Source organism: Manis javanica, chromosome 5 (genome assembly GCF_040802235.1).
Source record: "Manis javanica isolate MJ-LG chromosome 5, MJ_LKY, whole genome shotgun sequence".
Lineage (NCBI taxonomy): Eukaryota > Metazoa > Chordata > Mammalia > Pholidota > Manidae > Manis > Manis javanica.
Genome location: NC_133160.1, coordinates 132,413,436 through 132,430,273, shown reverse-complemented (window position 1 = coordinate 132,430,273; position 16,838 = coordinate 132,413,436). Strand labels below are relative to the sequence as shown.

Here is a 16,838-nt window from a genome sequence, read left to right as displayed (position 1 = left end):
ACTGAATTTTTTTAAATCTCTTGATGTAACATATAATAATGCCATCAATGCATGTTTTTTATTCATCATTTTCCTGAAAACATGAATGAAAACCCAGTGTGTGCATTTGAATAAACAAACATATATAAGACTTGTATTCCCAGAAATCAGCGTGTCATTTGTCACCTTTTCAATCATTTTTCTATATAATAACGGCAAATTATATTAAAATATTTAAATAAAATATGTTCTGCTAAAACTCCAGTTTATTTGCTCACACACAATTGGCAAACAGGAATATTTCAATATTACGCAAAAGTCACATCTGTTCCCTTGCTATTTTTTCTCATTATCCTAACATTTTGTGCCACCAAACAGCAGCAACTGAACACAAAGTAAATGAACACAGCTGAAGACTGCAAGCCACAAGGGGCACGGTACACAGCACCTATGCATCTTTACTTCCTCCTGGCTCTGTTTGGTTATGTGCCCAGTCTTGGAAGTGCTTCCTGTTTGATTCTTCCTGCACGTCAGTGCATTTTGCCTTTGCCTCCATAAGTAGCCAGCCTCAAGCGTTCTTTACGTCCCCTTTCAGTTAGCTACTTTCAACTCTTGTTTCCATAAAGTCCTATATATGCTGTAACACTCCTTTATTTATAGGAATTTAGCATACCTCTTTAACTTCTTTTTGGTCCAGATTCTTACTGTTTTTGGTAGTGTTCTGATTATTAATTTGCATAGGTTTTTTTAATGGGTTTCTGCTGATATTTTTTTAATCATGAACCTTGATACCTAGTATGTGATTTTTGCAAAACAACTTTTCCAGGAATGTATACACATTATAGCAAAAGCACTCACACTTATTATATAGACAAAGGTGTCAACCTTACTAAAATTAAACTATTGGTTAGTAGGGAGCACTCTCAGAGAAAATTTCAAATGTTAATTCAAAAACTGACATAAGAAAGCCAGAATCTTATGTATGAAAGATGGCTCAGGAGTTTTATAAATAATGTACAAATGACACAGAGGGTGGCCTGAGCACACAGGTTTACATCCTCTCTTCATTCCACCAGAATGACAGAAGGGAATAGAAGGGATAAGAATGCACAAAAGAGATCATGAAATAGTCATAAGCAGGCAAAGGATTTCATGCTTCCCTCATCTATTGGCTATCTTTGTAACTTACATTACATACTTAAACTTTCTTGTTCTGTCAGCTACAGATGGTATCCTACAACTTTTCATGTTCTAAGAAAAGAACAATGCCACTTCACCTCACCCCTTACCCTTCCCTTTACTTATTTCCCTCTTTCATCTTTCAAACCATCTGTACTTTTATTTTTACCTGGTCAAGACTGATAGCATTTATATTTTGTTCTGTAACTATAAGGTAGTTTATTTGCTTTTTCTATAGTTTGATTTAAAAAGTTCAAAGTTAACCAACAGTATTTACATCCTTAGGAACAATATAACTACTACTGACAGAGCCAAACTATGTGCTGTTTCCTTATACATATAATACACTTTACTCCTAAAATGATCAATGGCTTTTTTTTTTTCTCTTCCCAGAACACTTTTTCCAGCTCCACCATGGGTGGATTGTTCTCTAGTCCTTTCTGCATAGCCAGCAGCCTGGAATTCCTTTTATATGTTCTCCTGTTGGAATAATGCTTCATTAAATCCCTAATTTTTCTTTCTGGACATCCTCAAATTGTTTTTTCAGGGAAGGTGTGTAGAAAGCGAAGTTCTTTTATGTCTTAAAAAGCTTTTCCTTAGGGGGATTACTCCCTGATAGGATAAAACTAACTGCAAATCACCGATTAATGCATGCTTTAAATATCCTTAATTTTGATCATTTAAAGGGTGTCAGATGATCAGCTATGGAAGTACATTTTTCTGATAATATTCCTTTCTCTTAAAAAAAAAAAAAAGCAGTTCCTGTGTGGTGATCTCCAATAAGTTCTTCACAATGGTATAAAGGGCATATCAAAGTGTGGGCAAAGGGTTTGTTTGTGTTTATACAGAGGATCAAAGTCTAATTTGGCTACCCAGAAAATGAATTAAGATACGACATGAAGAAGAACTTCCAAAATCAACATTCTCTGGAAGAGTCATTCCAGAAGATGATCATCAAAAAACTTTAACAAAGATCCTGGTGCTGTTGCAGTTGTAGCTGCATTCATCCCACCAGTTCCTGGACTTGCCATTGGAATGAAGAAGGGGATATCTAAGCTGGCCTGTGCATACAGTAAAACAACAAATTTGACTGGATCTATACTGTCGGAACTCAACCAAGAATTAGGAGAAGTGCAAGTTGCAGCGCTCCAAAATCTTGTGACTATAGACTATATCTACTGTTAAAAGAACATATGGGATGTGAACAGTTCCCAGGAATGTGTTGTTTTAATTTGTCTGATTTTTCTCGAAATATTCAAATTCAGTTAGACAATATTCATCATATCATTGATAAGTTTTCACAAATGCCTAGGGTGCCTAACTGGTTTTCTTGGTTTCACTGGATATGGCTGGTAATTGTAGGTGTGCTTTGGTTATGTAGCTGTATTCCTATTACGTTAATGTGTGCACGCAATTTAATTAGTAATTTAAAACCTATACACGCTTATATTATGCTACAAGAAGATATGTCAAAGAAATAATCAATCTTCCCATGTTTTCTTCCATCTGCTACTTCTATAGCTTCTCTTTTTCCTTCATAATTACAACCTCTAAGTAGAATTCATGCCTCATATCGAAATTACCGAGTATCATAATTCTTCCAAGTGGTAAAGATACCTCAAGACAAATGCTGGGCATAGAAGCCACAGGGCATAAATCTGCAAAAAAGTAAAAAGCTAACCTTTTCAAACAATATTGCTTCTCTCTCACTTACCAACTTTACATTTCCCTGTATGGCCCCAGAAGATGACAGGTTAGCCAGAGATGGCTAAGATTCCTCAAGGGAGGAACAACCTAAGACAGGCACAGTAGCAGGGGGGCCATCAGGTGAGAAATTGGGGATCAACAGAGGTGAGGCTTAGAACCTCACCCCCACTGTTTTGAGAGAAATCTTCTGCATCCGTGGATATTCTGTTGCCCTTGTCTAGCTCGGATTAATACTTAGTCTATAGGCACACACCTGATCATCTACATTTGCCCTCTTACAGCACTAAATTATGTTTTCTACCTTTATCTTGCATCTACCTACCACTTCAGCATTTTATTAAAATAATAATAATAATAATAATAATAAGGGAGAAATGTGGTATTCACATATAAATCAAGTATAAAAATCAAATGAATAATCATAATCGACCTGAGTGTTTATAGTTCATGATGCGTGATCAAAACCAAAAGTTTCTGTGATGACTGCCCTTGCACTGTTCACCATGTAAGAACTTATTCACTATGTAAGAACTGGTTCACCATGTAAAAACTTGTTCGTTATGCTTCAGAAGATTGTAGACTGTTGAGAATTAGGCTTGGGATTGATTAATGATTGTGCATTGAGTCCCCTATACAGAATTTTATTGTTGTTAACAACCATATGATCAATAAATATGAGAGATGCCCTCTCAAAAAAAAAAAGCTTTTTCTTGACTTCAAAGATTAAAAATAGTTTATCTGGGCCAAGAATTCTCGGTAAAAATAATGTATTGCTTCATTATCTTCTGGTTCTCAGGGCTGTTGCTGAGAATGTGTGCTAGTCTCATTCTTGCTTCTTCCTCGGTGAGCTTTTGTTCACCTTGTGCCCCTTGGGATCTTCTCATTCTCTTGTACTCTAAGGATTCACAACGATTAGGTCTGGTTTAGATATCTGTTATTCTTCCACTTACTTTTCAGTAGGCCTAGCAATCTATGTCTTTCTGCACATCTGATAAGTCCCACATTCTTTGCTAATTCCTAATTCTCTGCTTTTTCTCTCTTTCTGAAACCTCTAATATAATTCCTGGACCTTCTGGATTGATTCTCTGCATTTTTTATTTTTTCTGTCATCTTTTCAATGTCCTGTTCTTTCTACATTTTAGATTTTCTGACTGTCTTTAAAGTTTGGCTGAATTTTATTTTCATAGTAATATCTTTATTTCCCATGGCTCTTTTTTATAAATTTTTTAATTTTTATTTTTATTAAGTTGTCATTAATATATAATCTTATGAAGGTTTCACATAAGCAATATTGTGGTTACTACAATCCCACCTATTATCAAGTCCCCACCACATACCTCATTATAGTCACTGTCCCTCAGCATAGTAAGACGCTATAGAGTCACTACTTATCTTCTCTTTGCTATACTGCCTTCCCCGTGACCCCCCGTATATTATGTGTTCTAATCATAATGTCCCTTAATCCCCTTCCCCCTCCCTTCCCACCCACCCTTCCCAGTCCCTTTCCCTTTGGTAACTGCTAGTCCATTCTTGGGTTTCCCACAGCTCTTTTTTATTGAGATACAACTCACATATCATAAATTCATCCTTAAAGTGTACAATTCAGTAGTTTTTAGTATATTCCCATAGCTGTATAATCATCACCACTATATAATTTGAGAATATTTTTCTCACCCTAAGATAAAGCCCATACCAAATCACCTCAGTTATGAAAAAGATACAGAGCTATAAATCTATACACATTAGGATATAACCTGGATGCAATTTTCAGTTGCAAGACATAACTGTACTTAGTTATACCAGTAAACTGAGAAAAAGCAAAAATGAGAACATTCAACTAATAATAGCTATAATTGAACTCTGGCTTTTAAAAATATAATATTGTTATCATTTTTATCACATTTTTAAAACTTTTAATTGAAGTATAAATTCCTGGAAAGTAGAAGAGAAAATGGAGGAGAACTAAATAAGGAACAAAACAAACAATAAAAATAAACCTCTTAAGCTAGCTACCCAAAAAATCTTTGCCTAGAATATGTAAAAAGGCACAGCAGTAAAGAGGGAGCCACCTTCCCAGAAGAGATGAGCAACCTCAGACTCAGAAGTGTCAGATATAACAGAGGTGGAAAGTGAGAAGTATAACATAAAATAAAGCATAAGAATCTCAAGGGTGTAGTTCAATTATTTTACATGTACCTATCTATGTAGCTGTCACTCAGATCAAGGTATAGGACATGTCCAGCACCCCCAGAAGACTCCCCTAGTATGCTTACCAGTGAATGATCCCACAAAGGTACCATTACTTTTATTTCTAACAACACAGACCATTTTTTGTCTGCTTTTGAACTTCATACACATGGAATAAAACATATGTACTCTATTGTGTCTAGCTTCCTTTATTCAACATCATCCAAAATCTCAATCTCTATTTTTTTACTGTTTTATCGTTCTATGACTATGCCAGTTTCTTTATCTGTTCTGTTTCAAAGGACACTTAGGTTTTTATATATTTGAGGCCATTATAAACAATGAGCTATGAACATTGTAATATGGATCTTCTGGTGGACATAAGCATTCATTTCTATTGGTTATATAGGCCCAGGTGTGAAACTGCTAGGTGGATGTATATTTTACCTTTAATCAATCCTATCAGTTTTCCATGATGTACCAAATATCTTCACACGTTTTTAATTTGATTAAATTTAATAATACAACATAATTTTAAAAGTATACATGTAATGCTTACAATGATGCACAACTGTATGATTAAGCTCCCTTCATGATATTTTATATTGGACAGCCAAAATCCTAATAAGAATGAGAGAAAAAACTCAAAATGGAGACCATACTGCCATACTATTAGTATGTATCTTTATTTTTTCATTATCTGTTTACATATTTATTTACTTACTTTCTCAACTAATTACATAGAAAAAGGCCTGAAAGGCAAGATACTAATTTAGGAACAAAGGTTATACTGAAAAGCAAGATGGTAGGGAAGGAGGATGTACATTTATTTTTTAGTTTACATATTTCATGCTTTAAATTTTCTAGAAGCATGTGCTAATATTCCTTTTTAAACAGTCTCTCACTTCTGAAATAAAATTATGTCTGTCCCATGTAGAATGAACAGATGTGTATTTTCCTCAAGGAAATCTGAGTTTATTACTGTCACTGATTTTACAATGGATGAAGTATTGTCTTTCGACAGGTAAAGACAAGAAGAGTAATGACAACTGCCTGCTTCCCACCTCTATTGAGGCCAAAGGGCAAAAAATATGGTTAACGTGCAGGTGGAGAGATTTAAGTCAGACATGAGAAAAAAGCATTTCAGAACTGTGATGACTATTAGACACTGAAACAAGTTATAATAGGGGAAAGAAGGAAGACATTATAAATCTACTCCCGTAGGGATTTGAAGGGCAGTATATACAGCCATCTGTATAGCAAAACTTGGATAAAGTCCAGCTGGGAATTGATGTCCATTTTTAAAACACCATATATACTTTAGAAGATTTTCTGGGATATCCTTTAGATAGTATATATTTCTTGTTACACAAAATTTGAGCTCTACAGCATTCAAAGACAGAATAAGAAACTAATATGAAAAGAGCATTTCAATTATATGAATCAATTCAATCAAATAGGTAAAATTAAGAAGTGTACTACACAACAGGTTTCTCAGACAGTATGGAACAAAGGAGAATTGCTACAGGACCAGGGGTCACAAACAGAAAATAAATAGCTTTCCCTGAAAGTTATACAAAACAGTGAAATTTGAAACCACCAGAAACATTTATGGTTTGGGTTTCTTTCTTTGGAAATGCAGCCTTCCTGAGGTTAACTTAAACACTGCATCAACATTTATCAACTCAGCAGACAGCATGGCAGGGACTGTCTAGGTAGATTACAGTTGTTATCCAGGGGGGCTGATAACCAGGCTGCCAGGGATGGGGCATTCCCTTGGGGGGTTCACTACGACTTAGGAAGGATTTCTTCTCTTGGGGGAGACTCTAAGGAAAAAAAATTCCACCCTGCAGCCATGGGTCTTCTTACCATATCCTGTCTCTGGGCTTAGAAACTCCAACCATACTCTCATGTTGAGGTGAGAAAACATAACAATCAATAAGAGGAAGAGGAAGAGGAAGAGGAGGGAAAAAGAAGAAAAAGAAGAAGCACTAATTTAAGTTAAAAATAGAGCCAGGGAGTACATGCTTGAAGAAGGGACATTAGAAATTCAGATTCCCATTTTGCAGATGAGGAAATACAGAAACAGGTGATTCAAGTTCTAACTGATGGAGTGTAAGAGGTATTTGTTCAGGGACCTTATGACTTTCAGCCATTATTAACTACTAGTTCAATGAAAAGTCTTTTTCTCTAAATTATCTATCCTCTACATACCCCTAAACAGAGGTATTCCTTAGGGCTCTGCCTTCAACCCTCTTCTCATCCATTCTACCTCTCCCTCTGGATGATCAACTTATATTTCTTTTAGAAATTCACTACTTAGGCTTCAACATAATCACTGAGTAAGTAAACCCAAATCTCTACTTTGTCTTCTGGAAACCATTACTGTAGCTACACACTTCGCAGCTGAAATGACCAGAGAGCAAATCCTATTGACAGAGTAATTCCACCCCTAGATCTGGGAAAGTACTCTTTGTATGCAGTCACATCAACACTGGTCATTATGTTTATAATGTATCTATCTTCCCAGGAGACAAAAAATAATTTCATCATACTGTAGCCTCCTCTTACAGGACACCGTGTATTTCACAAGCACTGTTTCATATAAATAATCTTATCTAATTATTAGATTAGGAGATAACCTGTTAATTAAACTGTAAGAAATTACCTCCTGTAAAGTTGGTATAGTATCAAAGGAGAATTTCTTTAATTTTCTGAAAAGGTATTAAAATACTCCACCCTTTTCTAACTCTGTATCTTTAAAAGCTTTATTAAGCTTTTAAAAATATACTTAATTCAAAATGCTGTATCATAGCAGATTAAATTTAGAAGTATATATGACAATACGGCTGTCTTCTATTAAACCAGACACTAGAGATGTGCAAAAATATAAAATGATGCTACTTTACATTACTTTAAGAAAATAGTTACTTTTTATAAAATGTTACTTATGTTTACATGTAATAGGTTCATTGTATCTCTATAGTAACTAACAAATACTTAAAAATTTTGCCTGCTTGAATTTCTATTGTGATATTTTCTATCTATCAATAGATATAATCCACACAAACAAAAGCTCAGTAAAGAGTAAGAATATCAAGGGGTTTTGAAACCAAAGTGTTTGAGCACTTATGTTCTTAATCAGTGTCACTCTTGGGTTCCACAGAAGGGTAAGAGAAAAAGTATCCATTAGATAAATACATGACAAATACAAACTGACAGTATTAATAAGAATTTATTCATGTCATGAACATTTATTGGACACAGAGCAATTTCAAGGTCTTACGCTGGGTGCGGAGAACAGTAAGCAGCACAGATAAGAGTCCTCAGCCCCAACTTCTCAGGGTCTGGTCGTAAGTGCTGTAATAGTAGTATGAATAAAAAAGGAATATAAGATGCTGGCTAATAGGATGGTGGGGATGAGAGACTTGATGAAAAAAATGTTGGGAGAGAATAGTCAGAAGACTGAAATGGGCGTTTGTTTTTTGGAGAGGGAGAACAGAAACAGTGTGAGGCTTTAAGATCAGTGTCAATCATCAACTGAGTATCTACCTACAAGGCAAAATAGGGGATACAAGCTTATTTACAGTATTTTAGGAAACTAGAAGGAAGAGAGGGCATGAGACAATTATCAGAAGGAAGATCATCAGAGGAAAAGAGTGACATAAAGAGGAAGCAAAAAGAACCCAAGAAAAAAGACATGACCAGATGCTACAGAGACATCAAGAGGAACAAGAAATATCAGAAAGGAAATGTGTAAATAGAAACGTTAATCATATGACTCATAGTAAAACACTCATTGTCCTGCTAGCACTCACCCATACTCATCAGGCAATCCATTCATTCAACCAGCAAGTACCAAGCCAATAGCCAAAGAAAAACATGCCAACAAACACTACCCAGCAAGGTTCTGGATCCACACATGTTAACTGTAGCGCACTGTGTGCGGAAAGCACTAAGATAGCAACAAGAAGAGGTGTGGATCCTCAGAAGCCAGAGTTCTCAATCCAGACTGTTGAAGAGGGGGTAGGATGAAGGGCAAAAGGGATTTAGATGTGGTTCTACACAGAAAGTGACAACTGCACTAGACCATGAAAAAAAGATGAGCTTTGACAGGAAAGATGTGCATGTATGTGTGTGTGTGCATGTATAAGTGTGTGTGCACACACACTCATGTGCACTGGAAAGTGAGAGGTTATATTACTCAAGGTCCTGGCAGGAAAGAGATGGCACACTCAAACAGAGAAAATAAGGTAAGCTCAAAGATGGGAATTTTTAGAAGAGTAGAGGGCAAGGGAAATCAAGAGCCTTAAGAAAACCAACAAGGGAAGGGTGTGATCAATTACATCCTGGCAGGGAAGAAGCCAAACAATTAGCTTCCAGAAGCACGGGTAGAGAAAGGTGGAATGGATCTAGATGGACAGTCAAATATGGATATTTCAGGCAAAGATAACAAAGACCTGGTACTACAAAAGTTCATGCTGGTGAATGGGGAGTAGGGAAGGAAAGCAATGGAATCTGATGGGTGAAGCATGAGGCTAAAAGGCAGAAAGATTTTATTTTATAGATAGCATGCTAAAGAGTTTGGACACTATCTGAGGCAATGGGGATCCATTAAAGGCTTTAAACAGGGTAATGGCACAGTCATATTTGTGTTTGTAGCCCTATAGCTGCTACCCTTCCACTTCCAGTAGTTTGATTCCTCTATCTAGAAAGTAAATAGGTGTACTTTCTATATATGATATAATAATCAGAGAGACACAGGTCTGTATGCTGGCTTACTTGCTATTAAGACTGTATCAGTCAGGGACCATACAGAGGGAAGAAAATACCAGTTATCTGAATAGAGGAAAATAATATCCAGAGCTGGGTAGCTGAAAGGGTGAGTACTCCAATGTATCATGTAAATAGCAACTGGTGGAAGCAGACACCACCACTACCCTGGAGGAAACCATGGGGAGAGGCTGGAATTATTAAAAGTTAGAAATTTAGGGACTTGTGAGCTGACACCCATACTCTTGAGAATGGAGTGCTACTCAGCTGGGCTGGGACCTCTGAGGAGATGGTACCTGCAAGTGTTAGAAGAACCAAAACCTGGATTTAGCTCCTTCCACAGGAAGGGCCTGTCATTGCCTGCATGACAGTGACAAGCAGAAGGGAAGTTCACAGGAAGAAGACAGGAAAGGCAGGTTGCTTCCTCCCCTTCCAGCCTTGCAGTCTCCTTCCAGCACCCCTTGTAGCATGGCCTAACAGGGAGCCAGCTAGAGCAGCAGAAATGTGGTCTGCAGAGCCCCAGCCCTAGCATTATAAAGCAGAAGGGTGGGTTCAGATCTGAGGTTAAATAAATTAACAACGGGCACAGTAATCCTGGAAAATAAATAAAACTTTCTGGGGGTCTCAGTGTACCTTGTCTGTGAAATGGGAATAAAAAAGCCTACCTAATTCACAAGATTATTAGGTAATCTAATTCCATCACAAGATAAGAGGAGTCAGTGATACAAACTATGTAAAACTTCTGCCATAGTCCCTGAGACAAAGTTACTACTCAATAACAGTTGATTCCCTTCCGCATTCCCCAAACTGTAGTAAGAGCTAAGATATGAAAATAAGGATGTGTGAGAGCTCATAATCAGTGTATATGTCCCAGGAGGCATCCAGATTTTCTCATCTTTTATAAATTACTTTATATCACATGGTATTAAGCTATCCTTTTTGCAGTTTGACGATCTCTCCACCTATTTCATACACACACACACACATACACACACACACGATGTATATGCATAAGGGTATCCCTTAATTCCAGACAAAATTCTCTATAATGAGGGCAAAAGATATAACTGTGATCAAAACACAGCTGTTTTCCAGCCAGAACTGGATGAACTCAAGTACCAAGAACAGGAAGCAGAATAGTCAAAATGATATTGCAAAAAGTAAATAACAAATAAAATTTTAGATGTTTTGATTTCTTGTTTTTCAAAGCCAGTACTGCTAAGTAGTAAAAGCAGGAAACGATAGTGGATGTGGCATTGGTGGAAAGGAAAAGTCACTAACCTTGTCGGTGGCTTCATGAGCAGAAGTATAGTATCCAAAAAGAGAAGAAGAAGACATCTTTGCTCTGCTCTGGACATCCCATTTTAGGACGGACATTAACAAACCAGAGCTCAGTCGGTGGCTCAGAACCAGAGGCAACTGTGATGAGCTGACACTATGGTGCCCAGAACTAGGAGAGTAAATTAAGAAGTAGCTCAATGCAGTGGATCAGATCAGCATCTGGAAATGCAGCTCAGGAGATTTTCCTATAAATGCATGCCCCAGAGGTTTGGGAGTCCCAAAATGCAGTAAAGGTGAAGAGAGAGAACAGAGTGAACATTGAGAATTTGGGAGGTGAAGAGAGGGACAGAGTAATAGAATGTAATTGTAACTAAACTGAAAATATAAAAAATATTTTGAATTCTGCATAAAGGGTGTATTATCAAAAGGGAGATACTCGACATAAGACTAGAAAAAGACAACTGAAATGGAAAGAATGAAATAGTTCATTTCCCAGAGAAAAAGGGGAAAATCATCACACTTGACTTAGTTACTTTGATTTCATTCTCATCTAACAACCTTCCTTAATTTGGTTTCCCAATATAAATTCTCCCAAAGACCGTCTATAACCACAGCAAAAACAATTCTAGCTTACTAGTCATGACCTTCACTCTACTCAGAGCTTTCTTTCTCCTTCAAAATTCCAGATATAGGTATTTTCTCCATTCTTATGGATAAAGAAATCGAAGTTTGGCTCATCAGTAACACAACTGTATCTGCAATTCACCTCCCAACGTAATTGCCTTTGCACTCCATCACAATCAGGAGAGCCGATGACACAGAAAACAGAGATGTACAAGAAAGCGGTGATAGTCTAGAAGCAAATGCTACAAAGAAGTCAAAAGCAATGAGGACTGGCACAACTACCTTCATATTGAGTGGTCTCGGAGACTTTCCAGTAAAAAAGTGTCAGAATGCAGACTGCATGAGATTAATAACAAGAGAATAATAAGAAACAGAGGCATCAATGTAAACTAGTTAAACTATTGTGGAAAGCAATATGGAGGTTCCTCAAAAAACTAAAGATAGAAAAACCATTTGACCCGCGAATTCCACTCCTAGGAATTTACCCAAAAAAAACAACTTCTGATTCAAAAAGACATATGCACCCTTATGTTTATTACAGCACTACTTACAATAGCCAAGAAATGGAAGCAACCTAAGTGTCCATCAGTAGATGAATGGTTAAAGAAGATGTGGTACATACACACAATGGAATACTATTCAGCCATAAGAAAGAAACAATTCCTACCATTTGCAACAACAAGGATGGACCTGGAGGGTATTAGGCTCAGTGAAATAAGTCAGGCAGAGAAAGACAACTGCCAAATGATTTCCCTCATTTGTGGAGTATAACAACAAAGCAAAACTGAAGGAACAAAATAGCAGCAGACTCAGACTCTAAGAAGAGACTAGTGGTTATTATCAAAGGGGAGGAGTGGGGGAGGACAGATGGGGAGGGAGGGAGAAGGGGATTGTGGGGTATCATGACTGGTACACATAGTGTGTGTGGGGTCACGGGGAAGACAAATAGGGACTCTGTGGAATCTTACTACACTGATGCACAGTGACTGCAATGGGGTATACAGGGGGACTCGATAATAGAGTGAATGTCATAACCACATTGTTTTTCTTGTGAAACCTTCATAAGAGTGTATATCAATGATACCTTAATTTAAAAAAATGAAATAAAAAATAAAAAAAAGAAACAGAGGCATCAAGAGCAGAATGCTCTCAGTGACACAGAGATCTGCTTCACTTCAGCTCTAATAGGATCTTCCTGCCACCCACCAAACACTGACAAATATGTCTATTCTGCAGGCACCTAGGGTAAACCAGTAAGATTCCCCCAGGCCAGCAGTATTTCAGAGAAACAGATTCTCTGTAAAATGTAGGAATTGATGTGGGCATCTTCTATTCACTTTTTCTGTAGGAAGACATTTTGAATCTAAACAAATGGGTTTCTTACAGTCTATTTGTTTTTTACTTCCAAAATACATTTTATCACTATGCAAGCCAATGGGAAAAATGCAATTCAGTTTATAGTGTTTTAAAAATCACTTTTCTGGAACACATCTATTCAGTTAACTGATAATTTAATATCTCAGAGAAATGGCATGTGTTTATATGTGAAATGATAAAATGAATTTTTTTCTGTTTTGGCAGTTAAACTTTCTTCCTTTAAGAGAATGTTTATCTTGGTACTCATAACATTTTAATATGAACTTACCTCATCCTGAGAAATTTTATATTTAAGATCTGAGGTTTCAATCATGGGATCTCTCTCAGTGAATTTTAATACAAGATAATCCTCAATCTACAATTTCAATTTCTACTTAATGTCTCAAAAGTACGGGAAGCCTTTATCACAGAAAAATTTATGTTGGTAGAATTTACAGCAGGGTTGAGAGAAGAGTGCATAGTTTAAAGTATATTTCATAGTGTTAAATGCTCCTAGAGAAAGCATTCCAGCTATCTAGGATAACAGAGCATGGTTTCTGGGGTTTTTTTGTTTTGTTTTTTTATGATAAGTTTAAGATAAGGGGTTTTCAAATACCAATGTTTCATTAAGTTTAAGTTCCAGCTCTTCTCATTACTGTTCATGGCTATGTATCTCCTGGTATATGAAAATGAGACACACCAGAAATTCTGACTAGTGATATGAAGCAGAAATGGGTAGCCACACACTGTTAGCTTTTACTAAATTATAGTTTGCACATGGACAGAGTATGATTTGGATCAGTCTTTTTGTTCCTTCTTACTATAAAATTTTACAAACAATTCTCTGTTGGTTTCCTTTTTTCCTCTCCCCACCCTCCCTCCTGTCTGAAGTTTTGGGACAGAGAAAACCATTTTACTAAATTTTTTTTTTTTGTCAATAGAAAACCAACTGTTTGAATGTGAATTCCTTATGGGATTATACGTCTTTGTACAAATTTACTTCTGGCTCTGATTATTTTTAAAAGATACAGCCTTTAGAAAGGTAAAATGTGTTGAACTTTCAAGAGTCCTGTAGTGAACAACAAAAGTTGATTTATATTCTATCACAGTATCATAAGGTGGTATCACTGAAATGCAATATAAATTAACCTTATCGCCAAGACCCCTTGTGCATTTCTACTTTTCTTGATACACAGTATGAATTAGTTCTTGTTTCAAATGGATAAGGAACTCTGTAAACATACTTGCTATTAATGTGTATCTAAAACTGTGTAAACAAAGAAAGAGCGAGTAGGGAATGAGGAGGAAGAGGGGAGCAGGGAGGAAAAGTAATAGTCAAAGGCCAGGATGATCTCCAAGTCACAACTTTATTTTCATTCCAAAACAACACATAGAACTTCTGGCACTGGTTGTATGGAAATAGAATCATTTTATAAATAAAGAGCATATGCTCTCACATGAGTATGTGAGTTCTAGTCTGACCCTTTATCAGACACATGGCCTTGGGCAACTTAATTTTTCTTTTGTCCAGTTTCCTGATTTGAAAAGCTGGATAAGCACAGTACCTATCTCACAGAATTACTGTAAGAATAAAATGAAATATGTAAAGAGGCAAAAACCTGGTACATGCTAGGTACTCAATAAATGTTACTTACTTTTCCCTTTTCTTTCCATCATTAGGTTCTGTGAACCCCTCATACATACCCTCGTATATAGTCACCTAACACACTGAAAGTTGTGATTTTTTCCCCTATATTATGACTGTGTAATTTTTCCTTCTGGGTTCATCTGCATTCTTCCAAAATTTTGTTCTTCTCTTTCAATTTGATAGTTTGATTTTTGTACTCATAAGTAATCAAGAACTTGGGATAGGAATTTCAGCAAAGAAAAATTTCTCCACCCATTAAAATGTACTAATAGTTATTTGAAACCTAAAGAGCAGATTATAATAGATAAATCTAATTTTTTAAATACAGAAAAATTATTTTACAAGTTTCTAGAAAAAAATTCTAAAATCAAACATTAGTTCTCTTTTTAACCAAAAGAAAAAAGCCATTTAAAACCTAAGTTCCATTGCAGCCACATTCTCCTAATATTGAAGACAAAACTGAATGTGGGGGGAAAAAAAAAAGACAAGAAAAAAGAGGTATGGAATACCATGATGAGGAAGGCATAAATAACCCTATGGGACTGGGCAATCAGCAACCCTGCTAGGGGTGAGGGGCCGGGGCACACCACATCTGTCTGCCCAATTGTTTTGTCAGCACCGTACTTCATTCATTAATTCAAGACCACTGAAAGACCTTCCATCCACAGTAAGTGGTGTGGGTTAGGGGTACAGTGGGGTAGGGGTAGGAGTGGAATAGAATGAAGGAGAGGTGGCCTACACCAATTTTGATAGTTTAGATCAAATAAAGAAACTAAAAGAATTACTCTTTGTACACACGGACTCACCTAGAGTTCCCACAGTTGAGTCTAAGAAAAGGGGTCATTGCTGAGCCCTGAGGACAGTATGTACGTACATATCCCATCCCTACTCTTTCAACAGTTTACAAATGTCTTCAATATTTTCATCTGGATGTCATGCTGGCTAGGTTGGCCCACTGTTCAGAGCAAGCTTAAATAAACTTCCTCAGTGCCTGTGGTCACTGTCTGCCTTGGAGAAGTGGATTCACCTACCCATACTCATCTTGATTGGCAGGTTTTCTCTGCTTGCTGCTTCCACTAGATGTCTCCGGACTTCCATCACTGCCTCCTTGTGCTTGGCATTCAGTAAGGCTTCCCACAGGGCTTTGGCTGTGCTATCACTGCAACAATACCATGAAAAGAGCTTTAGAGTAAATTTCTACTGGATATAATGGAAAGGGTTAAAAGCAAAATAATTTCTTAAACATCTTTTTTGAGCATTAATGTAGTCTTCCCTACCAACAAACTCAAAGTATTAGAATTAAATAAAGACTATCTGATCCATTTTAATCAGCATAAAATATTGAGAAACTAAGGAGACAATAAAATCAAGCCCTCTAATGTGCAATGAGAAGTGTGGGGAAAATGTATGATACATTTTTTTTGAGACTTTGCATTTAAAAGTATTTCAGAGTGTAATTCAACATTGCTAGAGTAACATATAAATGGTCTGGAAGCCAAAATTAAATACATATCTAAAAATGATTTATCAGTGATTATAAGCATATCCACAAGGAGTGGATTTCCTACTAAATGAAAATCAGGAATTCAGCTAAGGACCATGGCCTTAAGTAGCCCATTTTGGGCTTAGGTTGTAAGGATGACATAAAAGCCTCTACAATTAACCGTTGATAACAGCACCAAGGGCAGCATTATGCACAGTCTCATCTGGGCTCACTTCTCCAACAGCCCTCTGTCTCACCCAACATGCCATGTCCAAATTATAAATAAGGAGAGTGTTCTTTCCGGAAGATCCCTCATGTAGCCAAGTATACACATTTGTAGGAAGGCTTTAAAAACTGAGTATAAAGAAACAAAGATGACTTCTGTCCCTTTTCTAAGGACATTTTTCCTCCACTTAAAGCCCCATTAACACCTCCTACTACCAAGTTAGTGATAATTTGAAAGTGAAAGTATTTTTTAAAGTTAAGTTTTAAATGATATACCTAATATGATACTAATTTAGCTTTGAAGTTTTCCTAATAATGTATTATTTCAGGTTTGAATTTGATGTGGAATAACGGAATGATGTATGTCAACACTGAGTTTAATATCTGGCATATGAT

General features: G+C 36.5%; 1 protein-coding gene across 2 annotated transcripts in view; it reads right to left on the bottom strand.

Moving 5' to 3' along the window:
- The window catches only part of SCFD2 (sec1 family domain containing 2), a 398,635-nt gene that overhangs the window by 335,733 nt on the left and 46,064 nt on the right, over positions 1-16,838 (bottom strand). For both annotated transcript variants that reach the window (XM_036998665.2, XM_073237624.1), the window contains exon 3: positions 15,766-15,893. In XM_036998665.2, coding sequence (XP_036854560.2) covers positions 15,766-15,893 — 128 coding nt within the window. The remainder of the gene's footprint in view (positions 1-15,765; positions 15,894-16,838) is intronic.